The 25905-nt window shown below is 60.9% G+C and overlaps 2 protein-coding genes across 11 annotated transcripts in view; one reads left to right on the forward strand and one right to left on the reverse strand.

The window, feature by feature from the left end:
• The first annotated feature begins 223 nt into the window (after positions 1 to 223).
• Positions 224 to 14158, forward strand: AP5Z1 (adaptor related protein complex 5 subunit zeta 1). Of its 7 annotated transcripts, none has more exons than XM_049903282.1 (17): positions 224 to 350; positions 1492 to 1626; positions 2217 to 2403; positions 4068 to 4212; positions 5028 to 5140; positions 5535 to 5703; positions 6251 to 6394; positions 6737 to 6774; positions 7179 to 7341; positions 8041 to 8219; positions 8942 to 9084; positions 9432 to 9575; positions 10451 to 10562; positions 11149 to 11246; positions 12016 to 12148; positions 12223 to 12437; positions 12666 to 14158. In XM_049903282.1, the coding sequence occupies exons 1-17, from the start codon at positions 310 to 312 to the stop codon at positions 12934 to 12936; spliced, it is 2430 nt and encodes an 809-aa protein (XP_049759239.1). In that variant the 5' UTR covers positions 224 to 309; the 3' UTR covers positions 12937 to 14158. The 7 variants fall into 7 exon arrangements, with proteins under 7 accessions (XP_049759239.1, XP_049759240.1, XP_049759243.1 ...); XM_049903283.1 differs by having other exon boundaries at positions 9435 to 9575; positions 12666 to 14157; XM_049903286.1 differs by lacking the exon at positions 12666 to 14158 and adding an exon at positions 10699 to 10789 and having other exon boundaries at positions 12223 to 12358.
• Positions 14159 to 14315: 157 nt separating this feature from the next.
• Positions 14316 to 25905, reverse strand: part of RADIL (Rap associating with DIL domain) — a 74668-nt gene continuing 63078 nt past the window's right edge. Inside the window, exons 6-15 of one of the 4 annotated variants that reach the window (XM_049903281.1) lie at positions 24571 to 24731; positions 20214 to 20326; positions 19741 to 19978; positions 19076 to 19248; positions 18519 to 18669; positions 17321 to 17511; positions 16041 to 16365; positions 15388 to 15530; positions 14915 to 15105; positions 14316 to 14434 (exon numbers count right to left, since the gene is read on the reverse strand). In XM_049903281.1, coding sequence (XP_049759238.1) covers positions 14329 to 14434; positions 14915 to 15105; positions 15388 to 15530; positions 16041 to 16365; positions 17321 to 17511; positions 18519 to 18669; positions 19076 to 19248; positions 19741 to 19978; positions 20214 to 20326; positions 24571 to 24731 — 1792 coding nt within the window. In that variant the 3' untranslated portion in view covers positions 14316 to 14328. The remainder of the gene's footprint in view (positions 14435 to 14914; positions 15106 to 15387; positions 15531 to 16040; positions 16366 to 17320; positions 17512 to 18518; positions 18670 to 19075; positions 19249 to 19740; positions 19979 to 20213; positions 20327 to 24570; positions 24732 to 25905) is intronic. The other 3 variants (XM_049903278.1, XM_049903279.1, XM_049903280.1) reach the window with 3 other exon arrangements.

The raw sequence follows: 25905 nt of genomic DNA on the forward strand, positions 1-25905 counted from the left end.
GGCAGCGGGGTGAGGGCTCCGCAGCAGACCCGACCCCAGCAATAGCACCAGCCGAGCCTCCCGCCGGTCTGCGGCCAGAGGGGGCGGCCGGCCCCCGGCCCGAAATGCTCCACGCCAGGCCTCCCTCATTCATTGGTCGGCGGCGCGTCCGCCCCGCCCCGCCCCGCCCCGCCCCGCGGAGCCGCCGCGCTCACGTGACGCGTCACGTGGCCCCACCCCGGAAGCCCGCGAGCGGCGGCCCGGTTCCGGGAGGTGCGGGCGGGCGGCGCGAGGTGGCTGGTCTCCGCCGGCCGCGGCGGCGTAGGCGGCATGTTCACGCCGGCGGCGGAGAGTCTGCTCCGCCAGGCCAGGTGCCCCGGCCCGGGGTTTCTCCCGCCCCTTTCCCTTGCAGCGCCTGGGGTGGGGCCTCAGAGAGCGGCCCGCGGGCGCTGGGGCCTGAGGGAGCCGGACTGGCACCGCTCTGCAGGCTTGGGGGGGACGGGGAAGCAAGGTGCGGGCCAGGCCTGAGGTGAGGCGGACCGGGGAGGGCCAAGGGGGGGGGCCCCGAAGAGGCGACACCTGCGCAGCGTTTTAAAGGATGAAGTGGGGCGGGATCCGCTTAACTCCTTGATCAAAGACTTACGTGGCGGCGAGAGCCCCCTGTCTGGCAGGAAGCAGGGTGGGCAGAGCTGTCAGTTGCTTCAGGGTCAAGAGCATGAAATCACAGAAAGGCTGGAGCGGTTTGTGGGAATGAAGGCAAGCTAAGATTAATAGGGGAGGTCAAGTCCGCTTATAGGTGCCTCGGAAGAAGGGCCCGGCGAACTGCTTTTGAAAGTCATAGCGTTAAGAACCCAATGGAACACAGTTCTACTCTGACACACATGGGGTCACCATGAGCCGAAATCCACTGGTTGAGTTTGATAACCCACCGAGGGCTTTTTGACACCACGGGAGGTTTTGTAATTTATAGAGATCGCTGATACATTGGATGAGTTGAGAAATTACCCACCACCTCCTGGTCTTTGGCTGGCTCTGGACTCCCACTAACTACAAAGTGCCATATTTGCTCTTTAAAACGTAAGATTTAACCTTTTTCCCAGAAGTTAAAGGCACACTGAAGGAATCTCTTACAAAGCAACATATTTTAGACCAAATTTCCCTTATTTTTGAATGAGACTCTTAAAAAACACTTTGTTTTAGCTCTGCTCATGGAATGACAAATCTGAACACATCCAGCTGTATCAGTGAGTTTGGAAGTGATGATGTCCCCCACTAGCCCTGTCTGCTGGGAGTGCCTGTTTAATCCCCAGGAGAAGGACACATTGGGATAGCCAGTCAGCAGGTGCATCGCACGAGGGTTGTGGGTGGAAGCGCTCTCCTACCCCAGCACCAGAGTTTATGTTAAGTACAGATTGTCCCCCGTCAGAGAGCCACTCGGCCATCACTTGGAGCAGCATTTTGGAGCCCTGGATGCACTCTAGGGTGCTGATGTCTGTCCTCTTTTTTGTTTAGGGAGATTCAGGACGAGGAGCTGAGCAGGTTCTGTTCCCGGGTGGTGAAGCTGCTGCAGAAGGATCCTGGGGCCGAGGCTGTCGATGCCCTCCGGAGGCTTTTTCTCATCGTCTCAGCCACAAAATATGGCAGGAAGTGAGTTGAGGGCCCTGTGGTGTTGCAGGGCATACCAGGGCTGTGCTCCTGACACAGCAGCCATGGTCAGCACCCTGCAGCTCTGGGGGCTGCAGGTGTTCCTTTGGCATGAGTCTTGTTCAATGGCCGTGGAGTTACCCCTGACTCATGGTGACCCAGTGCACAATGGAACAAAATACTGCCCGATCCCCATGATTGGTTAGGGATTGGACCATTGTGACCCGTAGGGTTTTCACTGGCTGGTTTTCAGCAGTAGATCGCGGGCCTTTCTTCTTAGTTCCTCAATAGTATGAGGCTGCACTGAAACCTGGTCAGCATCATAGCAACATGAAAGTCTCTGCTGACGGATGGTGGCTGAGCACGAGGTGTATTGGCTGGGAATCAAACCGGGTCTTCTGCATGGAAGAGAATCCTACCACTGAACCACCACTGCCCCCTCCCAAACCAGGGCTGCTGGGTCCCCGAGAACATGGGATGCTCCACCATCCTGCCGGAGGGACCTAGTGGCTTCTCTGCAGTGTGTGGGTGCCGTGGGTGTCCGGTGCCCTCACGGGGGCGTGAGTGCACCCACCCATGCGCTCTCGTTCCAGGCTAGAGAAGCCCTGCGTGGACCTGTTGCAGGCCACCATCTGCTCACCCGCGTGCCCTGAGCAGCTCCAGCTCCTCTGTGCCGCCATCTTGCGGGAGATGGCCCCATCTGAGGGCCTCAACCTGTCCTGTGACCACATTCAGAAGAGCCGTACACTGAGCCTGGCGGCCTCTGTGCTTCTGGCCCAGGTAACCCCATTCCTCCCCCTCAGAGTGGCCCTTGGGGCCATGCGGTTGTCACCTTCTGCAGCTGGTGCCTTACCCAGGCTTACCTCCTCCCGCCCCTGCCGGTGGGGCCCTCCAGCCCCTGTGAGGACCCGTGTCATGAGCTTGCTCCTGACTGTGTGACAGGACAGTCAGGCGGTTCTGTTTCCTTCCTGCCCCAATCTGGAAGCAGCCCTTTTTTTCAAGATCCTCATTTCTTGAGTGGGAAGCAGTATTTCAGAGCCATGATCTCAGCTCCAGTGCTACTTGTGGCTAAATGGTTTGCCATTGTTTCTCGGGCCTGTTCAGTGGTTCAAGCTTGTTGTTGTTGGGTGCCGTGAAGTCAGTTCTGACTCATAGTGACCCTGTGTGACAGAATAGAATGGCCCCATAGTGTTTTCTAGGCTGTAATCTTTAAGTAGATCACCAGGTGTTCTCCTGTGGAGCCACTGGTGAGTTCAAACCACCAGCCTTTCAGTTAGCAGCCAAGCCCTTAACTGTTACACCACCAGGGCTCCTTCTGGACTAAGTTAGGAGCGTATACGTGTGTGTATGTGTACGTATAGGTACGTACATGTGTGTACGTATGTGTATGCGTGTGTGTGTATGCGTGTGTATAAGTACGTACGTACATATGTTAAGGTGTGGTACGTTCTGAATTTGTGCTGGTGCTTCAGGTTTGAGCTCAGGACCCTCAGGTGTCTCCCTGATCCGTTCCCTTGAATCCATACCTGTTTCCTGCACCGAGTCCTGGTCCGCCAGCATACCTACCCCAGTTGCCAGGCATCTGCTGGGATGAAGGTGACAGTGGCCAGGCCCCCTCAGGGGCCGAGCTCCTCTGTCAAGGCTCCTCAGTGCTGCTAGAGAGACCTTAAGTGAGTGGCTTTGTAGAGTCACCTACAGCGGTTTAGAAGGCTGACCTTCTGCCCTGCCAGGTGATTTCAGTTTACCTGCTCAGCTTTAAGAACAAACCACTATGTTGTTGTTAGTTACCTTCCAGTCAGTTCCACCTCATGGTGACCCCTTGTGTTAGAGAACTCCCCCATAGGGTTTTCTTGGTAGTAATCTTAACACAGCAGGTTGCCAGGCCTTTCTTCTGCAGTTCTGCTGGGTGGGTTCAGACCGCTAACCTTTAGGTTAGCAGCTGAGCGCAAACCGTTTGCACCACCACTCAACTTGAAAGGACAAACCTGATACATAAAACCTCAATCCTGCGAGCTGGCTGGCACTGGCGGCACCCGTGTGATCGCTGACATTAGGTCGCGTGGGACTGCCTGGTGGGGAAGGCACATGTCTGGTGACAAGGAGGAGCTGTCCGCTCTTGTCCGAGCAGGCACCATGGAGCAGCAGAGCCTGGGAGGAGGAGGGAAGACTCTCGCAGTTTTCATTGTCAGGCCAATCGTGTTCCCACTGGGGCCCCTCCTGCCCCTGACCCCCAGGGGTGCGGATGGAGCTGCCTCCTTAACCATGCACCAGGGCTTTGCCCCATGGCACATGGTGGCCCTCACTGCCTGCCTTCCTGAGTGCGTGAGCCCCCTGCCCCATCGAGGGCCTTGAGAACTGGAGGTTCCTCGCAGGGCTATGAGCAGAGGCAGGTTCACCCAGCCCGTGGGCAGGGCGCATCACCGTGCCCCATGTCTGCATTAAAGGGCGACAGGCAAGACGAGGTCCGCAGCGTGGGGCAGCGAGCCCTGCACCTCCTGGAGGCTCGGCAGACCGAGGGACCCGGTCCGCGGGCCCTCCTCCCCGTGGTGTCGAAAGTGGTCAGCCTTGCACCGGGCACCCTGCCCGAAGGTACGTGGTCACCGCCCAGGAATCTGAGGGGACTCACCCCTGCTCTGCTCCCTTTACAGCTAACCCGCTCAGAGCGGAGAGGAACACCCAAGCGGGACAGGGAGGGGGCAGCGTGGGCCTGGCTGGTGGGGTCCCTGCTGGTGACATCCACCTCACAGGCAGCTCCTGCGTTGGTGTCACTGGGACAGCACGAGGCCCCTCAGGAGCAACTGCGTGCTTGTTTTAGTTGTCAGGTGGTGACATGTATACACCACAGAATTTCCTATCTGACCCATTTCTGAGTGCACAGTGCAGGGGCAACAAGGACGGTCACCACACTGCACCACCACCATCTGTTCCCACCCCCAGACACAGTGGGATTTCAGAAGGTTTGGCCACACGGCATTTGGCCTAGATGTCGCTCAGCGTTGCTTTAACTTGCCCACATCATCCGTCCCCTACGCCACCCTTTCCCCATTCCCCATGTCACCCCCTCCCCCCAATGTCACCACTCCTCCACGTCACGCCTCCCTCTGCATCACTTCTCCCCATCACCCCGTCCCCACATCACCCTTCCCCCATGTCACCCCTCCGTGTCACCCCTCCTCATGTCACCCCTTGATGTTACCTCTCCCGAGTCACCTTTCCCCAAATCATCCCCTCTGTCACCCTGCCCACATCACCCCCTCCCTGTCACTCCTCCCCGTCACCCCCTCCTTGTGTCACCCCTCTCCCACATCACTCCCTCCCTGTGTCACCCCTCCCCCACATCACCTGCTCCCTGTCACCCCATCCCCACATCACCCCCTCTGTGTCATCCCCTCCACCTCCCTCAGCCCAGGCCGACATGCTGCACAGGAGGCTGGTGGACTGGCTGCGCTACGCCAGCGTCCAGCAGGGGGTGGCACAGCCCTCCAGGGGCTTCTTCTCTGCTCCTCGAACAAGGCAGGTACGAGCTATTCCAGGGCACCAGGTAACTGAGGTCCCGAGCCTCCCTCTCTCCTCAGGGAACCCCATGCCCCCGTGGCACCTGGCCCTTTAGAGTTGCACCGATTCCTTCTGTCCATCTGCTGGCCTTGGGCTCCAGGGGGCCCCTCCTTTCCGGTCTTCCTGGCTGCTTTGGGCCAAATGGGGTCACACTGCACCTCCTACAAGCCAGTGACACTCTGGGCCTGTGACTGCTGATGCCCCAGCCTGTGGACATGGGCAGTCTCAATTCTCCCAGTGCCGGGCAGGCATTGGGGCTGCGGAGCCCTGTGCAGGGCGTGTTGCTCCGACCCCCTCTGCACCCCGATCTGGCCCAGCCCCCTGCAGCCCCAACCCCATCTCCCCTTGCCCCTCAGCCCGGGCCTGTCACCGAGGTAGACGGAGCGGTGGCCACCGACTTCTTCACAGTGCTCTCCACGGGCCAGCACTTCACAGAGGACCAGCGGCTGAACGTGCACGCCTTCTCCATGCTGCGCACCTGGCTGCTGTTCAGTGGCCCTGCCAGCAGAGATGCTAGCGATGCAGGTACACTGCAGGCTGGAGACGGGTACCCCACAGGTGGGCCTGGGTATTCCTGGGGTCAGGCATGAGTTGGGCACAGGTCAGCGCAGGCACACCGTTGGTTGACATAAGTCCTCCATACCCACCAGCCAGGGCAGCAGAGGCATCCTTCATGGAGCTGGCCAAGAACCCTGGCCAGCGTACTGCCTCCTGCTGGAGTCCTGGCCAGCACCAGGCTCTTCTGGAGACACACTGGCCCCTCTGGCCGCAGGAAGTGACTGTCTTTTAAGCAGAAGTTGATACACCTGTTTAAGAGCCTCACTGAGCCCCTTTACTGGCCAACTAGCAGCTCAGATGCTCTGGGATTGGTGGGGTCTGAGCTGCAGCCACAGTGGATCCTAGGGACAGTGACACACCAGCAAGTCGACACTTGGGCATGCAGAACCTGGGCCCCCGTGTGCCCACCCTTTCTCTGCCCTTTGTTAGAGAGCCAAGTGCCCCTGCCCAGCAGCAGGTGGCCACACCCCGCCCCCCATCCTCTGCATCCAGCTGAGGGGCTCTGTTTCCACAGATGACAGGTCAGAGCCGGAAGGCTCTACCCTGTCTGTGCTCTCGGCCACCAGCGCCACCGCCAGCCACCTGCTTCCCCCCCAGCAGCAGCTGCGGGCCGGGGCCTTCGAGTACTGCCAGCGCCTCCTGGAGCAGAGCACTCGGCGTGAGTGGGGGTTGGCGCTGGGGTGGCCCTGCCTGAGCCGGCACCCCTGTGGGGGTCCTCCTCCACGGGCCCACCTGGGGGACTGCTTGTCTCCTGTCTCTCCAGCTGCCCCGAGGGGGCGGGCTCCCTGGCAGCCACTTCTTCCTAGAGGGGCTGTGTCCATGGGTTGGTCTCAGGGAGGGTGGTGTCCCAGGGCCTTGGGGCCATTCTGTCCCCCCGGGAAGTGTTGTCCAGCAGGAGCTTGCTCTGTCACGAACCTGCCCTGTCCTTCCTGCCCCTGACCTGGAGTTTCAGGACACGGCTGCCTTCTTACCCACCTCCTCCCTCCCTCCCTTCCCCTAGGAGCCCTGCGGAAAGGGGACTCAGACCTGCAAAAGGCTGTGAGTGCCCCTGCCCACCCTGAGCAAGCCCCTCTTATCCCTGCCCCAGGCCTCGCTCTTCACCCTAAGCCCCACATCCCCACTCTGCACCCAGCTTCAAGTCCTGTGTCCCTGCCCTCTACCTGCCCCAAGCCTCATGTCCCCTCCCAGAGCCCCGTGCCCCTGCCCTAAGCCCTCTACACCCTGCCCTGAGCCCCCATGTCCCCACCCAGAGCCCTGTGTCCCTGCCCTAAGCCCTCTGCACCCTGCCCTGAGTCCCCATGCCCCTGCCCTGAGCCCTCTGTACCCTGTCCTAAGTCCCCATGTCCCTGCTGCAGCCCTGTGTCCCCACCCACCCCGAGCCCCTCTTATCCCTGCCCCTAGCCCCGTGTCCCCACCCACCCCGAGCGTGATGTCTCCCCCAGTGCCTGGTGGAGGCCGTGCTGTTGCTGGACGTGTTGTGCAGGCAGGAGCCATCCTTCCTGTACCGTGCCCTGTCCTGCCTCAAGGCCCTGCTTGGGCGTCTGTGCGGGGACCCGGCCCAAGCCCGCACCTTGCTGCCCATCGCCCGCTTCCTGCTGAGCCACGGTGAGCCTGCCTCAGCACTGGGCACTGGAGTGTGGGCCCCAGGCTGGGCAAAGGGGACACAGCATGGGGCTGTTCAGGAAGTCACCTGCATTTAAGGGTTGGGTCTTCCACTGTTGCTGTCCCTTATGTCTAGAATATTCTTTCTTGGATTCACGTGGGTGCTAGATGGTAGCGGTCTTTACATGGATTTAGTCAGCAAAACGGAAACCCTGGTGGCATAGTGGTTAAGTGCTATAGCTGCTAACCAAAAGGTCAGCAGTTCGAATCCACCAGGTGCTCCTTGGAAACTCTGTGGGGCAGTTCTACTGTGTTCTATAGGGTCGCCAAGAGTCGGAATCAACTTGACGGCAGTGGGTTTGGTTTGATGGGTTACTCAGCGAATAAAACATCATCAGCTTTGATTATGTCAGGTTTCTTGGCTGTCAGCATGTCCCTGGCCCGTGATGCCCAAAGGCTAAGGAACCAGCGCCCTCCAGAGTGTGTGGCACATAACTCGTGCCACTCGGGGAGACTATTCTGTGGCAGACCCCTGGGAGGGGGCAGCTTTGACATGGCCTCCCCAGTGTTCCTTGCTGGGACCCCTCACAGGGCCTCCAGCACCATGAAGACCTGCAGAGGCGCCATGGCTCCACTTGCCCCCAGAGTGGTGTCTTTACAGCGCTCACAGGGCCTCACGCCCTGACGGGTCTGTCCATACAGGAGAGGCGGCTGCGGTGGACTCGGAGGCCGTCTGCCAGCACCTGTTCACCAGCGTCCTGGCTGATCTCTTCCCCAACCCCATGCTGGCCTTCGAGTTTGCCCAGTTCTGCAGGGACAGCCTTCACCTCTTCAACCCAGACCAGGGCACCTTCAAGCTCAGCTTCCCGAACCTCTTCAAGGTGTGTGAAGCTGCCTGGGTGGGAGCCCCAGTGAGTTCTGGCTGTGCCTGGGGTAGAAGGCCAGGCAAGGGGAGCCGTGGAGCCAGCTTGTCACGTACAACCAGCACAGCCATTGAAGGCCTCGCTGGTTCCCGTGGGGGACGGATCTTCACCTGACAGTCCTCAGAGTCACACGAGCAGTAAGGCTTCCTCCGGCCAAAGCACTGCCCAGTGTGCCCGGCCTCAGAACCAGAGGCTTGCGACGTGTCTTGTGACCAGCCCATCGCTGCGCTGCCTTCTTAAATCTAATACGGGACTCCGTCTTTTTAACAGGGGACAAACAATGATGACAAGTGGCAAGGGGTGGCTGCTGATACAATTGGCTTTGTCGTTGATGCAAAAGCAGAAAGAATGTTGGGAGAAAACAAACTTGAGGAAGTGCTTCTAGCTTCCTGGGTCACAGTGAGGGGTCCCTGGGTGGGGAACACACTGAGTCACTAACTGAAAGGTTGATAGTTCGAGTCCACCCAGAGGCAACTTGGAAGAAAGGCCTGGTGATCTAGTTCCAAAAAACCAGCCACTGAAAACCCTCTGGAGCACAGTTCTACTCTGACATACATGGGGTCATAGCACATTCTGGGTCAGTGATGATGGGACTGTGGTCAGCAGTTGCCCTCGCACCCACCCTGGGGCCTCTGGGCACAGACCTGACACCTCCTGCCTCTGGTGCTTTTGCCCCACAGCTCCTGGCCTGGCACAGCCCGGCCCTCACCTCAGAGTTCGTGGTGTTGCTCCCAGCGCTGGTTGACGCCAGCACCGCCGTGGAGATGCTCCACACCCTGCTGGACCTACCATGTCTGACTGCCGCTCTGGGTCTGCAGCTCAGGTGAGCCAGGGCTGCCCCCCACCGCCCCCATGGCTCCTGGCCCCCAGCATGGCAGGTCTCCTGAGCATCTGGCACCCTGTCCCAGCCCCTCTTTTGATGGAGGTGGCAGCACTATGGCCATGTCGCCCACTGAAGGCGTGTGTTGTCGTGCCCGGGAGTAGGGCCTTCTGTAGCCTCCAGCCCCACACTCTCCTGGTGGGCTCAGGGTGCCCCCCCATACCCCACCGTGCAGCCGTCGGTCATCTTCACTGCTTCAGTCCCTCTTGCAGAGTGGGCAGTAGGGCGGGGACTGAACCCAAGCCTAGAGCCTCCGTACCAACCTGTCTTCTAAACCACTTCTTCTCTAGCAGGTCATCGCCAACGGCATCAGAGCGACCGCTCTGGGATGTCTCCCTCCGGCCCACCAGCTGCCTGGAGGGCTTCCGGGACCCTGAGTTCCAGGGTCTTTTCCAGTACCTGCTGCGCAGCAAGGCGGGGGGCGCCACAAAGAGGTGCGGGGCAGTGGGCCAGGGGACGTGAGCCCTAGGTGTGTGTGTGTGTGCGCACGCGCGCATCCCTGAGTGTGGCGGTGTGTGAGTGGGTGGCTGAGCATGTGTGTGTGAGCCTCTGTGTGTCTGTGGGTATGAGTCTTTGTGTCTGTGTGTGTGTGAGCCTGTGTCCCTGAGTGTGTGTCTGTGGGTGAGCCTCTGTGTGTGTCTCTGGGTGAGTGTATATCTCTGGGTGTGAGTCTGTGTATTTGCGTGAGTGTGAGTGTGTGTGTGCGGTTGTGCCTGCTAGGGGGCAGCAGGCTTGTGTCCCTCATGCATTCTGAGTCGGGGAGGCGGCTTTCGTCACCATCATCATCCTCAGCACCACGTGACTGTGTTTGTTTGCCGGGCCGCCTGTGCTCTGCCCCTTCTGTCTCTTCCTCGCAGACCCAGGAGGGGCCGTAGACAGACAGGGTTGCTGGGACAGGCACATTCCTGGGGAAGGGCAGGGACACAGACCCTTGAGCCCAGACCCTCACAGTGAGCCCACCACCTGCATCCCCAGAGTGTGGGTGTGGAGTCCCTCCCAAGCCCTGGCCCTGCTGCCAACTCCACTGTCCCAGATGCATCCCGTGTCCCTGACCCCCCCTCAGTTGAGAGCAGGGCATGTGGTCTCCCAGGAGCGGGGTCACCCAGGGAAGAGAGAGCAGGGTGTGAGCAGGCTCTTAGGACCAGAAGGTGCCAGGCGGATGCACACTGGGAACACGCAAAGGGGGTCTCAGGACACAGTTCTTGCCACGGCCCTGTCCCTCCCCTTCCTCCTGCAGCGCCAGTCTCAGGGTGAGGTGTGGGCGCCAGGCGGGTGGGCAGGTGCTCAGTGGCTGTGGTGCATCCCCCAGGCTGGCTCCACTTCACCACCTGCTGCAGCCCATGGCTAGCTGTGCCCGTGTGGTCCAGTGCGCTCAGGCCGTGCCTACCCTTCTTCAGGTGTTCTTTGCCGCAGTGACCCAGGTAAGCCCGCACCAGGCCCTGCGGCCCCTGCCACCGCCATGCACCAGCACACACCTGAGGTGGAGGGGCCAGCCAGGGGAGGGACATGGCTGTGCTTGACCCTCTGCCAGGCTCTAGCATCCTCCCTCTCGAGTAGGGAACACCTGCCACAATCCTGGCCCCCGCCTGCTCTGAGGATCAGACGAGATTCACCACAGAAGGGGCTACAGACCCCCAGCCCATGCCAGGTCCTCCTTTCCTGCCACCCCGCCCCTCCCTTGAGCAGGGTCATCCCCCTGGGCCTCCTGGTACCCACTGCCCACTCCATTTGTGGCCAAAGTGGTGGCCCTTATCTAAGCTGCACAGGAGTCACCTTGGAGTATGCATACCCCAGTGCTCGGGCTTGGGCAGGCAACCGGGCTCCCACCACCTCAACCCTCACAGTAGGGCAGAAGTAGGGCCCCTTGGAAGAGCAAGTACCACGCCCATCTGCTGAGACCACCTTATCTCCCAGCCAGCCCCCAGCTTCTCCCTTCTTGCAGATGGATCTGCACAGCTGAGCGTGGTGGGCCAGGGGCTCTGACAGGCTCCCGCCCTCCGTCTGCAGGTGGCCAGCGGGGACCTAAGCGCCCAGTTAGCACTGGTGCTTCTGGAGAGGAGCAACTCCCTGTTCCAGGTGCCGCAGTACGAGGCCCAGGTGCACAGGTGGGTCCTGTCTGCGCTCGGCGCCCGTCCCATCCATATACGCCTCCCCCTACGCACGCGTGGACACCTCAACAGGCACCCCACCATACACAGGCTTCCAGCTTCCTCCACGGGTCTCTGCAGCCCGTCTCCCGGGTGGAACCCCCAGTGTCACCCCATAAAGTCTGCTTCCCCCTCCAGGCTGCCCTTGAGACTCCAGATTGTGCCACCCCCACCGTCATCCCCAGGCTGCCTCCTGGGTCACTGCAGGACCTTCTCCATTCCCATTCCAGAATGTTCTGCCATCCTCTTCTCTCTCAAGCCTACCCCCCTTCAGCGCTAAGCTCAGGCTCTTTCTCCACAGAACCTTCCAGGACGTCCTATACTAGAGGCCGTTTGTTTGTTGAAGGCCTGATACACTTAGCTTGTCTCTGTCATTCTTGAGCCCGGGACCAAGTATGGCTGGAGCCAGCCCCCACATCCCTTGAGGCTCCCAACGAGATGGCTGATCAGGGTCCAGACTGTCTTGTAGTTCCAGCTGGAGAGACACGTTTTCCATTTAGTATCTGACTGCCAGCAGAGTGACGAGCTCGCTGTGCTGTCTGGGCGTGCTGAGCCCACGCCGGCTCTCTGCTGGTTGACAAGCTCACCGTGGGCACACTGAGCCCGTGCTGGCTCCCAGCAGGGTGACAAGCTTACTGTGCCGTCTGTGGGTGTGCTGAGCCCACGCCGGCTCTCAGCAGGGTGACAAGCTCGCTGTGGGCGTGCTGAGCCCGTGCCGACTCTGCAGGGTGATGAGCTCGCAGCTCCTGGCGCTGTGCAGGCTGCGCCCAGCCCTGGTGGTGGAGCTGGCCAGAGACCTGCTGGAGTTCGTGGGGACTGTGAGTGGCATCCGCAGCCGGGAGAGCATGTTCACAGCCGTGGTAAGATGCTGCCTGGTCCCTGTCCCAGCCCTTCCAGCTGAGCAGGACACGGCTGAGGCTCTGTCCCCATCTAGGTGTGGGCAATCGGCGAGTACCTGGCAGTGTCATATGACAGGCGCTGCACCGTGGAGCAGGTCAACAGGTTCTTTGAGGCCCTGGAGGCTCTTCTCTTTGAGGTCACCCAGTCCCGCCGCTCTGCCACCCTTCCCCCGTATCCACCGCAAGTCGTCACCGTCCTCATGACCACACTGACCAAACTGGCATCTCGTAGCCAAGACTTGATCCCCAGGTAGCTGGGAGGAAGCGGGGCAGGGGGAGGGAATGATGGCTTCAGAGGCTGTTGCTGTCTGAGGGGCCTGACATCAGCGGGTCCAGCAGGGGGGCTGTGGCTGGACACAGGCCTCGGGTGAGGGGCACCACCCAAGCCCACCTTGTCGAGCATAGAGACAACTAGCTGGGAGCTCTGGGGGGTGTCCTCTCCACATCGGGGCATCTCCTGACTGGCTGTGGCCCACAGGGTCTCTCTGCTCCTGTCCAAGCTGAGGGCCCTGCCCCAGGGTCCAGCCATGGGCTCTGTGCCCCGGGACGAGGACACAGATGCCATCCGCATGAGGGCCACAGAGCTGACCAACCTGCTCAAGATGCCCAGCGTGGCCCAGTTCGTGTTCACACCAGGCATGGAGGCCTCTACCCCACGTTTCCACCGTGATGCCAACACTGCCCTGCCCCTCGCCCTGCACACAGTCAGCCGGCTGGTGGACAGGGAGGCCGGCCTCCTGCCGGCGTGAGGGCCAGGCTGCAAATAGGAGCTTGGCGGGCCAGTCAGCAGTCAGGGGAAACTTGGGAGTAGGCTGGGCCCACAATGCTGGCCAAGACATGGTTACCTCCTCTGGAGGGGTCTCCTTCTAGACCTTTTTTCTGGGATTTGTGCTGAGCAGTGCAATCAGAAAGGTGAAACTACGCTGACAGGCCTCAGCCCTTGTACCGGACGGGATGGGCTCTTGGTGTGTCCTTGTTTCTGGGCAGGAGAGGACACATTGGATATAAAGCTCCCATAAGTGTGTGTCAGCAACTTGGCTGTCCCTTCCCCAGCCAGGGAGCCAGAGGGGCCAGGCCACAGCCCTGAACCCAGGGCAGCACTCTGGGTGGGAGGCATGGGCACAGGTGAGAGCCCACCAGGCAGACATGCTGACTGCTCACAGCATCCTAGTCCAGTCCACCTTTGTTTCTTGCCAATAACTTGGGACTGTAGGGGCGCTGGGCCACGCTTACCTGGAGGTTCAAGGCAAGGCCCTGCAGCTTCTGAGCAGCACGGGAGCAGGGACGGGGTGGCTCCCCCCACCCAGGACCTGTCACCTGCCACCAGAAGCCGTGTTTAGAGCAAATTCTGGTTCACTCTGGCGCTCTGTGAAGGGGGGGAGATTCCTGAGTAGGTAAGACATGGACTTGCCACCCTGAGTGGCCCCACCCACCATTTCCCGCAGGTCAGGGAGCAAGCAGGAGGGTCTGGCTCCTAAACCAGCAGCCTGCATCCAGCTCTGCGTGGGGACAATGAGTGGCCGAGCTACCAAAGGGTCCCATGGCTCCATGGACCATGCGCTCTGGCTCCTAGGGCCCCAGCACAGCTGTCCCTGCTGTGGTCACCCTACCTCACAGTTTGCTCCGCCAACACCCTAAAGGAGGCTGAGGGTGTCCAGGCACTGCCAAGTGACCTGCTGCCTCTCGGGCTGGGGAATTCACTGCCTGCCCACTCCCTCCCTGGGAGGTTCTGAGGACCCAGTTGGGTACAGCAAGTGAACGGCGGAGGGGCAGAGTTAGAATCAAAGTAACTGCCTGTGAAAGTCAGCCTTGCGCCCCCCTGGGTGTCGCCCTGCAGCCCTCTCACAGGTGTGGTTGGCCACCGCCCATACCACCTGCAAGCACCACACTCTGAGAATAGGAAAGATAGTTTATTGAATCTGCACTCCATAAACTCTGTAAACATAAAGGCTCTAACAAACCTCACAGCTCAGTGGTGTCTGTCGTATAAATAAAACACGCTAAGGTGCACGTTTGCGACCGGAGGAAAAACGCAGCCCCTCCAAGGTGATCGCACCTACACAAGAACTTGACCTGATCAATTAGGAACCAGCGGCTTACGGACCAGCAGGGCAGACCGCTGGACAGGACCCGGTGCCACACTAGGAGGGGAGCGCGCGGAAGTGGACCTTCCTCGCCGTCTCCACGTCAGACTTGGCAACCAGAAACCGCATCTTCTTGCCCCCATGCCGGATCAGGTCCACGGCTCTGAAACACACAGGCGAGGAGGATGGCTGGGACGCGCCACTGAGGCACCTGAACCCTGTCTCTGCCCCCCTAGCCCCCGACGGAGCAGCTGCCACACATGGGTGCAGCTCAGCAGGCCCAGAGCTTGGGTGGGACAGGTGTCCATGTGTCCCTCCTACAGTTGTGTCAACGTGTCTGCCAGTCTCTAGTGAATGGGCTTAAATCCAGCAAACCAACACCCCATGCTGTGAAGGGGTTTGAGGGAACAAGGCAGAGCCGCTCTTGGCTGGCCCAGCACACCAAGAGCAGGGTGTCGGCAGAGGACACTGCAGGGAGCCAAGGGTGGGGGTGTGGGCACCGGGGTTGGACTCATCTGTACTCGGGCTGGCCTGCTCCAAGGTGCGTGGGGATGAAGATGTGTGGGGCAGTACCCAGCCTGAGGATTGTACCTGGACCCACCATAATCACCAGGTGTGGGGGTCAGGGAGCATTGGCAGGTACCTCAGGTAGCTGATGCCCACCAGGCTGGTGCCATCCACATCCAGGATGCGGTCCCCCAGGGAGAGCCGCCCGTCGCAGGCCGCGGGGCTGCCTGGGAGCAGAGTCTGGATGTAGAGACCGGGAGTGCCCAGAGGTGTATGCTGGGGACAGCAGAGGCCCTGGCTGCAGATGGCCGAAGGACACGCAGATCCCTGTGAGGACCCAGCCCCCTCAGCCCTCATTGATTCCCAATGTCTCTGCAAAGTGCTGGTGGTTCCTGAGGCCCAACAGCAGACAGGGCCCAAGCCCATGAGAGCAGGGGCAGATAGAAGCAGCTGCAGGAGGGTGTTTCCCAACAACTCCGGTCCTGCAGAGACACTCCCAGGTCCTTTCTAGCACACCCCTCATTCTCTCCCCCCAGTCTTGCCCATGAACTCAGAGCTGTGAGCTCAGCTTCTGTGACCAGGGCCCCTCTTTCCCAGACGGGCACTCACCATGCCATCCACCAGGCCCATGCCCAACCCGGAGGGGCCCCTCTCCAGCTCCACAACCACCACTGAGGGGCACAGGGAGGAACAAGGGGCATCAGGGCTGGAGCTGCGGCTGGAGGGCGCGTCCGCGGGAGCCTCGAGGTCTCCTGTGCAGCGAGAGTAAGGCAGTGGGGGCATGGAAGCCATGCGGGCCTTGGTGGGGACCAGCCTGTCCCCATGTCAGGGAGCAGGACACGGCAGCCACAGGGGAAGGCTAGGCAGTCGGGGTCTGCATAGGCTTGCCCAAGAGCCCCTCCTCTTCCCCCCATCCACGCTACCCTCACCCCCCAATCTGATCCAGTGCAGCCCTGCCCCAGTCCACCCAGCCACCTGACCGCCAGCACTCGAGGTTCCTGTACTTCCCCTGTGGGGAGAGACTTCTGGGAAGGCCACAGACTCTCACTGCCCCAGGCTCAGCTGCCACCCCTTTCTGTCTAGACCCTGAGCACCTGTAGTGGCCAGCACTGAAACCAAGGCTGGCTGGGGGCACGCATCTCTGCTGAATTGACTGGGGGTGGGGGACCCAAAAGCCACAGAGGTGTCTGAGGGCCTCCATGGGCCTGGGGCACACGACCACATTCAGGGTTGGGGTGCGGTGTGCCCGCAGGCAGCCTCACCTTCCAGGGCCACGCCTTGGGGTCCATGGAGGCCAGTCCTCTTCCCCTCCAGGGGTGCCTTCCCACAGGGCCCACCAGACTCAGGCCAGTCCTGGGTGGGGGGCTCGAGGCTGAGTGGGGTGCTGGGCGGCGTCAGCAGGCACGAGGCATCTGCAGGTGGTGGGCCCCCACGGCTGGGCTGCCTGCCCAGGGCACTCCGAGCCTCCCGGATACCCCTGCTCCTACCGCCACACAGTCTAGAGTCCAGGAGGGCCCCGGAGTCCCTGGAGGCTGGGGGACTGTGCTGACCCTCTGGAGGGCCTTCAGGGATGGTATGGTATGGGCCCTGGGGGAGAAAGAGCAACAGGCTGAAGCACAATGCCCAAGTGACAGGCACCTGCTGGATGGATGGACTAGCGGACAGACCCACAGAGAAGGCACCGTGGCCACCAGCCCACACGGCCAGAAGGGAGGAGCTGCTGGACAGTGACCAGGACACTGGGCAGTCGGGGCCCAGCGACCTCACCAGCAGCAAGGGGCTGAGGCCCAAAGACAAATAACTGGAGACCTGCGAGCCTCTGCACAGTGCCAAAGGGTGAGGGCCCCGCAGGCCCGCGGCCATCACAGGTCTCAAATCCATCTGCCAGCTCCCTGCAGCCACCTGGCTATGCAAACTGCCCCTACTCTGCATCAGCAGACAGCTCAGCTCTGGGTCTCCGACGGGTAAGGACAGAAGACAGCTGTTCACCTTTGTAACAGGGAACCGCCCACCTCCTCTGGCAGCTGATTGGTCCAAGGAGCTAACGCCTGACCCACGCCACCCAATTAGAATTTTTCCTGGGACTTCAGCCATTTCTCCTTTCTAAATAATGAAGCTGCCATGGGTAGGCCCTTCCTCCTCTCTGGTCCACCTCTGAGCAGCAGGGGTGAAGGCCTGGCAGCTGGGGCACAGTTCTAGCCCCAGGACAGTGGGCTCAGAAGGAGGAGGGTAGGGCTGAGAAGCACAGACCAGAGGGAGACTGGCCTCGAGGTGCCTCCCCCGACTCTGCCCTGCCTTGCTCTCCTGGCTTGTTAAGGGGTCAGCACAGACACCCCTCTTGTTTTCACTTAATGCCCTTGTGAGTGGGGGGTCTGCCTTTTGCAGATACAAGGTCTCCAGACCTCTCTTGAGAAATGCAGCCACATCCACTCATATCAGTCCTGACCCACAGCTTGGATTCGAAGGACCCACTCCCCAGGGACCTCTCCCCAGAGCCGAGCGGGCCACCAAGGCTTCCTGCCCATTGCTCCCTCCCCCATACCTCCAGACACTCTGGGGGCAGGGGCCCACTGTTGGGGCCAGCTCTGCTCTGCAGGCCCCACAGGAAGTGGCGGACGTAGAGAAGGTGCTGGTAGATGCCGTCATCCAGCCGGTCCACCTCCAGGTCCACCTGGAAGCCGTCACTGGGCAGAACGATGGGTGGGGGGTTCTCGTAGGACTCCAGGACATCCTCTGTCGGGGAGCAGGAGCTGTGCTGACCTGGGTGGGGGCTACCCTCCCTTGCCTGGGTCCCTGCACCCCACTCCTACACCAAGACCCTGGGGTGCTGTGGCAGGGAATGGGCAAGGTGAGCAGCCCAGCTTCAGGCTCTCTGACTCTCAAGGTGCCACAGGAGGATGGATCCAGGCCGGTGACCAGCCCATGCCAGGCTTGCACCACTTGAGCCCTGACAACCACCCAGGACATCACCTCCCCACCCTCTCAAACCCTGCCCCTCTGACAAGGATGCTCCTGTCCAAGATCTACACCTGACTGAGCTGGGGTGGGAGCTGCCCGTCTGCCCACAGCCCTGTGCCACCCGCCCCACAGAGCTTGTCACCGGGACTGTCACTGCCTGTCTGCGTTTGCTCTCTGCCCACTGAACATGAACCCTTCCAGGCTAGGGACAGTCGTCCTGACCACCGCTGCTGGCTCCAGCCTTGAGCTGGCCAGGTAGCAGCCCTGGGATGGATCTTCCAAGGTGTTGAGTGGAACACCCATTCATGGACAATCTGTGTGTGAGAAATCCACTGGGCCCTAGGAACCAGGGCGTGGGTTGAAGGTACTAGAAGTCCTATTAGTATCTGTATCTTCCTCTAGCCCTTATTTCTATTTCTTGTTTACGTGTTACAAGGCACATAATGCTAGTGAAGTAGAACACATGTCTAATTTATACACATGTATATGTATGTACACAGGCACATGTGTGTGCCGGCCCAGTGTGGAGACCTCTGACCTGAGCCTGGACTTTGGAACTTGGCCACAGGTGAGTATACCCTCAGGACACGGAGTCGTCTGGTCCCCACCGACAGGGAGGATGGGCTCCAGGAGGAGGATGGCCCAGTGGGCCAGGCCTACTGCTCTACAACTCCTGGGGACATCCTACAGGAGGGGCTCCTTCACCCCCACTTCCAGGGGTGGGTGGAGGGCTGGCTTGGTGGCTCACTCCCCAAGCTCTACCCCGCCTGATGTAGGCTCACCAGACTTGCAGGCATCAGGGCCATCCGGGGCGCCCGGCTCCCAGGCGCTCGTGGGGCCCATAGCTGAGGCCAGCTGGTACTGGGTCAGCAGCCGGTGGAGCTGCGCAGGGCGCAGAGCAGGAAAGGTGGCCCTCAGTGTGGCCCAGGTCATCTGGGAGACAAGAAAGAGCATGGTCAGAGCTCCAGGTGGCCCCTTTAAGGACTCACGTGATTAGGGTGGGCCACCTCAACCATCCAGGATCATCTCCCCATCACAAGGTCCCCAACCTTAATCATATCCACAGGGTTCCCTGTGCCCCATGAGGTCCCATATTCACAGGTCCCTCTCTGGGGCCATTTTTCTGGCCACTGCAGGTAGGGGTCACCATGGAAGCCACTTTGCAAGTCATTCCAGGAACCGACGATTTCCTGGCCCTGAAGTCAGCTAACCCCACCCCAGCTCCAATGACCAGGCCCCTCCATCCCCATTCCCTGCCCCTTCTACCTGGATGACCACCCCCCCCCACCGCCCTTCCTACCTGGCATGACTCCCCCCATCACTCCCTGCTATCTCCTACCTGGACAAGCTGGGCGCTGGGCGTGGCCAGCAGGTTGAGTGTGCAGGAAAGCTTCCGGAAGAACTGTTCGCCCGCGGCCCCGAGGCCAGCACCCCTCACCCACTCCAGGAGCTGCTGCAGGCGTGCGAAGGCCTGCACGGCCTTGGGCCAGTGGAAGCAGCTCAACGAAGGACCTGGGGGACATGTCCACCGCCCTTCTCCAGGGAGCACAGGCCTCCCCTCCCCGGCCCAAGCATTCTGGGAGACATGTCCACTGGCCTTCTCCAGGGAGCATGGGGCTCCCTCCCCGGCCCAAGCATTCTGGGGGACATGTCCACCGTCCTTCTCCTGGGAGCACGGGCCTCCCTTCCTCTACCCGAACATTCTCCCCGCTGCACCCCCGCGGCCCCGTGTCTGTACACAGTCCTCTTCTGTCCCTTGCTCAGCTGGGCACTCCCCAAGGCCAGGACTTGCTGGGCAGGAACAGGTAGGGTGGGGTCAAAGGTCAGGGATGCAGTGAGGGGACAAGGTGGGGTCAAGGGTCAGGGCCCAGCCGACTTGGGCTCACGGTAACCCTGCAACAACCAGGCACCTCTCCAAGCCTGTCCCTCTTTATCAAGTGGGGGTGGGCCGGCCCTGAGGCACCAATGTCCCCACACATACGCACACGCTCCAGCCACTCTCACCCTTATCCAGAAGTTGGTTGAAGAGCAGCGTGCTGGAGAAGAAGAGGAGGTAGGCAAGCATCTGGGCGGCGATCTCGGGGTGCACCTGGAACTGCCGCAGGAGATCCAGGGTGACCTGGTAGATGGACACGACACGGCGCAGCTCCTCGGGGAGACGCGGACCAGGGCTCCAGCTCCCCCGGCGCTCCACTGGGAATGGGGGGCACTCCAGGAGGGCCGGCAGGCATGTGTACAGGCACTGAGGACAGGGCCACAAACCAGCTTCTCGTCACTCCAGGGCCAGACAGGCAAGGGCACTGCCCCGCATCCCTGCCCCATGCACCCCTGCCCCCCTGCCGAGCCTGTCCCTGGACATGCACAGTGGGGACGCATGCAGCGGGGAGGCGCGAGCGGGGAAGGGCGCAGCCCGGACGCCTGCAGTGGGTAGGTGCACAGCAGGGAGGCGCACAGTGGGGGTGTGCACAGCGGCGTACTTTGGAGATGTAGTACACGCACTGCTGGAAGGCATACAGAATCACCTCCTCCAGCACCGCCATAGCCTCCTCGCTGGCTGTCAGGGCACACGAAAGCAGGGACTCCTTGGAGCCTGCAGGAGACAGCAACACACAGTGACCCCTCGATGCCGAATGACCCCAGGGCATCAAGTGACCCCAGGGTGCCCAGTGACCACGACGGCCCCAGAACAGCCTCGTCACCTCGTAGGTGCTGCGCCCAACACACCCATTTGGGTTTGGAAAATGGGGTGAGCTAGTCCCGGAAGGCAGAGCAGAACAGAGCCCACCCCTGCGGCCACACCACACGCAGATCAGTTGGGGGCTCCAGACGCTGCATGACCTCAGGTTTCCACACAAGCCCGAGGACACCTGCGTGAGGAGCTCTCTGACCATTGTCACCACACACATTTCTATTAGAACCAACCGCCCAGTGAGCGTGGCCTCTATCCCAACCCCATAGTCACATCCAACCCTGTACGCTCTGCACAGGCACACCACATAGGGGCCTGAGGAGACCGTCAACCCCAATCACATTTCTCTAAGAACAACACCCAAACCAGCTACATGCCCCCCAGCACCCCAGGGGCCGCAGGGAAGATGCTGCAGCTGCTCACAAAGCAGGGAGGGCACCGTGCAGGGATGGCTCAGGGCAGAGGAGACAGCACAGGGCAGAGAAGGCACCGGGCACCAAAGTCCAACAGCCCCACCCAAAGCTGGCTGCCAAGACCAGCAGGCCTGGGGCTGTGGGCCTCCCCTAGCTGGGCAGGGGCAGAAAGGAGGAACAAAGGGCATCACTGCTGTGGCAGGGCCGCAGGCCAGCAGTGGGGCAGCCGGGCTGATCCCCATCCTCAGGAAGTCACATTTGACAGCAGGCTCCCAGTACCTGAGGCCCAACAGGTGGCGCCCTCCCCGGGGTTCTCGGTGAGGGGGTCCCGCAGCACCGGGGATGGCGGCCTGTGTTTCTCCCTAGTTTGCCCATTAGGAGGAGCAAGAGGCAAGCCAGCATGGCATTCAGCTTCCCAGTGGACAGCAGTCATTGCACTGCGGGCTGTTGTTCTCTACTGAGAAGGCCTCGCCTTCTCTCCCCCTCACATCTGGCTGTGGCCTTACACTGATTTCCCTACCAGGCCTGAGGGAGGCGCCGGTCAGGGTGGGGCCTCCCGCAGCAGTGGACGGCCAGAGGTGTGACTCCAGGAAAAGAAGAGCAGGCAGGCAGCCAGACACGGTGCCGTCACCTTCACTCAGTGAAGGCCCACAGAGCCTGGTGCAAGGGCGCCCCAGTGTTCACTGCAGCAGGACGCCAGGGCCTGTTGGGCCCCTCACCATCCCTGCCCTCCAGGGTCACAGGCCATGGCCCTCCAGCCCACCCCCAGGTCTCCCAGTGCCTGGGCTGAAGGACCAGTCTGGGTCTCAGTGGGAGTCAAGCTGCCACGTGTCCTCCGCAGTCTCACTGGGCATATGGGAGCAGTGTGCAGGCAGCCAAGGTAAGCCAGGGTCTCAAGGGCACTAGGCTCTCAACTGGCTGGCACTGCTCCCCAGCCAACTCCACCAATCCTTTCTTCCAGAACCCTCCAGGCCCACGGATTACTGCCCAGACAAGTGCAGACCAATGTTCTCAACCTAGAGGCCTGGGCCAGGAAACACCTCTAAGCCCTGGCGCCTCTCATAAAGCTGGGCCTGTCACAGGTGGTGGGTACAGCGACCTATAGGCTTCTACGCTGCAAGGTCTAAGAAATTGGACAAACCCCTGTGGGTGTGTGGTCAGAGCCCAGGTGGGGGGCAGGGAGCAGCAGGAACAGGAGGAGGGAAGGGAGGAGTCGACAGAAGGAACCATCGACAGAAGGAACCACCGTCAGAAGTATCTCTATCATCTCCCTTGCGACAACTTCACTTTAAAAGCCACGTGCAGACAGCATCTCCATCTGGCTGCGGGGCAAACTCTCCTGGGGGTTTCTGACTGTCCTTTATTTAGGAGGACATGGGCCTATGGCTGCTCCACGCCTCCAGCACTTGCTTCCAGGCTAGGGACTGAGGCCACCCCGTGGGCGCTGGGAGACCCTCCCCCACGAGCTCCAGCTCCCGGAGACACTCAGAGTCCACAATGGAGATAATGTCCTCGCAGGAGAGAGACAGCCTGCTGAGCCCCGTATTTGATGGTGCACGGTCTCCTGGGTGAAGCGGCGCTCAGGCCATGGCTCTGCATTTAGAGTCTGTCTCCCCACAGCGTTTCTTGCAGGAGGTCGGGGCCAGGAGGACGCTGCGCTCCCTCCGCTCTCCAGCCTACAGTGGGGGTGCTCCTCCTGTCGTGCCTCCTCGGAGCCTCCCAAGGCCTTTGGGGAGAACAGAAAGCCAGATGCCCTCCCACGTTCTGGGGCTGAACAACGTTCAGGCCACAGGCCAAATGTAACTCCCCCGAGACCAGAGGACCGCCGGGGAGGCCGCCACTCCGCATTGGCAGGCCCTCATCACCCCCTCGTCACCCTGAAGCAAAGTTTCCACGGAGAACAGACTGTCCCAGGGCCGCGTAAACATGGCCGACGGCTGCCGGGCCTAGAGCCTGGACAGGCCTCTGGACACAGGTGTCTGAAGGGCGTGAAGATGACGGCTCCGGCAGAGCAGCGAGTCCCTCTGACCCGCAGTTGTGGGGGTGCCCTCCTCCCCTCAGGTGAGCTGCAGAGGCGGATTCTGGGTGCTGGCCGGCCCCACCCAGCTATGGAAGGGTCTCTCAGAGTCGAGCCCGCTGAGCCTCCATGATGCCAGGGTGGCTAGAGGACATAGGACGACCCGCCGAGGTGCCAAGGTTCCGGAGAAGAGCGCAGGTCCCCGAAGGCCCCAGGGAAGGGAAGGGAAGAGCCAACAGCAGACCCCTCAGACGCAGGCCACAGAGCGTGGATGGAGCGCCTGTCCTGAATGAAGCGCTGGCTCGCCCTCCCCTCCCCGCAGCGCCCACGGTGGAGGGTGACCGCCACTAGGACACGGAGGGTCTGCCCTGGGCCCAGTGCTGCCTCCTCCTGTCCACAAGTCCACATGGACACCCTAAGGCATCCTGAGGAGAGGCCCGGAGGAGGAAGGCTGCAAGGTCCCGCTCACCCCCATCTTCCCTCAAGGAAAGAATGTTAGGAGCCCCCACAGGCTTGGCTCCACCCTGCGGGTGTGAGGACGTGGGCCCCCTGAGGACAAGAGCCTGTCCTGAGGGCCCTGTGTCTTGCACGCAGTGGCTTCGGCCTGCAGAGAGCAGATGCCTTGGCGCCTTTACTCCCTGCCCCAGGTGCCCTCTTGTCTCAGGAAATCCACCTGCCAGGCATCGGGATCCCAGCAAGGCCTGCACCCAGACCAAAGCTGAGGCACCACCTGGCCAGGACCTCGCACACCATTGCCATCTTGGGGTTCACCCAGGTGACACACAGGACACCAGAGGCTCTGCACAGTCTACAGATGGGGCCCAAGAGCACCCCACAGATACTGCCTGTGCCTGTCCCAGGCCCCCTCCCTAGTCCCCACCAAGCCACCCCCAAGAACCCCCACAGCACCAGCACAGCATACTGGACGGCCAAAGGCTCCCCAGATGAGACAGGATGGCTTTGGCTGCAGTAGAGCAAAGGTGTGGGGTGAAACTAGGGTCGGTCCTGCCCAGCCCCCTAGGACCCACCTGTCACCTCCTGTCTCTTCGTGGTGTCTTGGCAGCTTCCACTTTGCTCCTGCCATCCCAGCAACCAGCCCTCAACCATGGAGACGCTGCCCACATCAGCCCCCATGCCACAGGGACCCCACCCACCTCAGCCTCCACACCACAGGGACCCTGCCTGCCTCGGTCCCAGCCCATAGGCCAGCCACTACCTCTGTGAAGCCCTCCCAGACTGCCCCGTCAAGCTCTTTGTACTCTAAATCCTTAGATACACATTTTCTCAGTTGGTGATGGGGCCTGGGTCTCCCCTCCTGAGCAGGGTCTTCCCGTACAAGAGTGGTCTGAGTGACCTAGGCCCCTCCCAGGCATCCCTGTGAGCAACAGGTCGGCCAACCCCACCACGCTGACCTTGGAGGCGGCTCCCAGACAAACAGCACACACAGGGCGCAGACACAGTGCCACTCCTCTGAGGAGCCCCCACACAGTGCACCCCGCTCTAGCAGCCAGTGCTGCCCTGGCTGACAGAGGGCCCCACCCGGCCTCCTGGGGCCAGCGCAGCGCTCAGGCAGCCGGTCTCACCTGTGGCGCCCAGGGCCGGCGGCGCTCAGGGGGGCCAGCCTCACCTGTGACGCCCAGGGCCGGCGGCGCTCAGGGGGGCCAGCCTCACCTGTGACGCCCAGGGCCGGCGGCACTCAGGGCGGCCAGCCTCACCTGCGACGTCCAGGGCCTCCTCCATGCTCTGCACGTAGAGCGGGCACTGCTGCTGCAGGAAGTACAGCAGCTCCACGGCGTTGGCCATCCAGAACAGGATGTGCTGCAAGTCTGGGACCAGGTCGGTGACGCTGAGGTTGGACAGGGAGGCCGGCTCCTGGCTGCAGGGGTGCGGAGACCAGGCGTTAGGGCTGTATACTGCACTCACCATGCCGCCTGCCCCCAGGCATCTGCCCCATGGGCACCACTGCCAACCTGCAGGGCCAGGCTGCCAAGTTTAAGTATACACATATTATCATATCTATAAATGGATGTGTTACAGATAGGAGCCCTGGTAGCACAGTGGCTAAGCGCTTGGCTGCTCACTGAAAGACTGGCAGGCAGTTCAAACCTGTCAGCAGCACCATGAAAAAAAGGCCTGTTGATCTGCGCCTGTAAAGATTACAGCCTGGAGAACCCAATGGGGCAGCTCTACTCCACCACGTGGGATGGCTAGGAGTCAGAATCAGCTCGATGACACCCCAACAACAACAACGTATGTATGTGGTGACCAGCCAAAGGCAGGCCACTACAAACCTGAGCAGGAAGGACCACCACCTGCCACAGCTACTGGAAAGAATGCTGGCAAATAAGCTATTTTCATATCTCCACTTTTAAAATTGGATAATAAAGGGGCTGTGGGTGTTAACACAGAGTGTGTGTGTAAGTGAGTGTGCGGGGGGCATCCCCACAGTTGCTAGAGCAAGAAATGGGAGCTAGAGAGTGTTGTTTAAGAAACACAGGCTCCAGGGTGTTGTTAAGTTAAAAAGCTAGTTAACAGGAAATAAGCAGTACTATAACTAAGCTAAACGCCACTTTACTAGAGCAGGAAGTCAGAGGATAATGTCTGAGGTCAATAAACCCAGAGGTAATCATCAGAGGAAGGTCCTGGATGGAGCCAACAGTGAATGTGTTCAGCTGCTGACTGAAAGGCTGGAGGTTCGAGTCCACCCAGGGGTGCCTTGGAAGAAAGGCCTGGCAATCTCCTTCCAAAAAATCTGTCATTAAAAACTATGGCGCACAGGTCTACGCTGACACACATAGGGTCGCCATGAGTCTGGGTTGACTCAATGGCAACTGCTTTGGTTAGCAGGCAGAGCACGTGACGTGAAGGTCGAGGGGGACTCACAGAGGAAGCCCAAAGGGACCCAGTTCATGAAGACCTCTTGGAGACTAGGGGGGCAGGGGGGAAGCAATGGAGGGTGGGCAAGGCCCTCATCAGAAGCCCTTGAGCGCCACTGAGTTCCAGCCCCGGACACGAGTTTACTCAGTGATGAGCCAGAGGGTGCCACCACA

The sequence above is a fragment of the Elephas maximus genome, chromosome 12 (genome assembly GCF_024166365.1).
Source record: "Elephas maximus indicus isolate mEleMax1 chromosome 12, mEleMax1 primary haplotype, whole genome shotgun sequence".
NCBI classification, from domain to species: Eukaryota; Metazoa; Chordata; class Mammalia; order Proboscidea; family Elephantidae; genus Elephas; species Elephas maximus.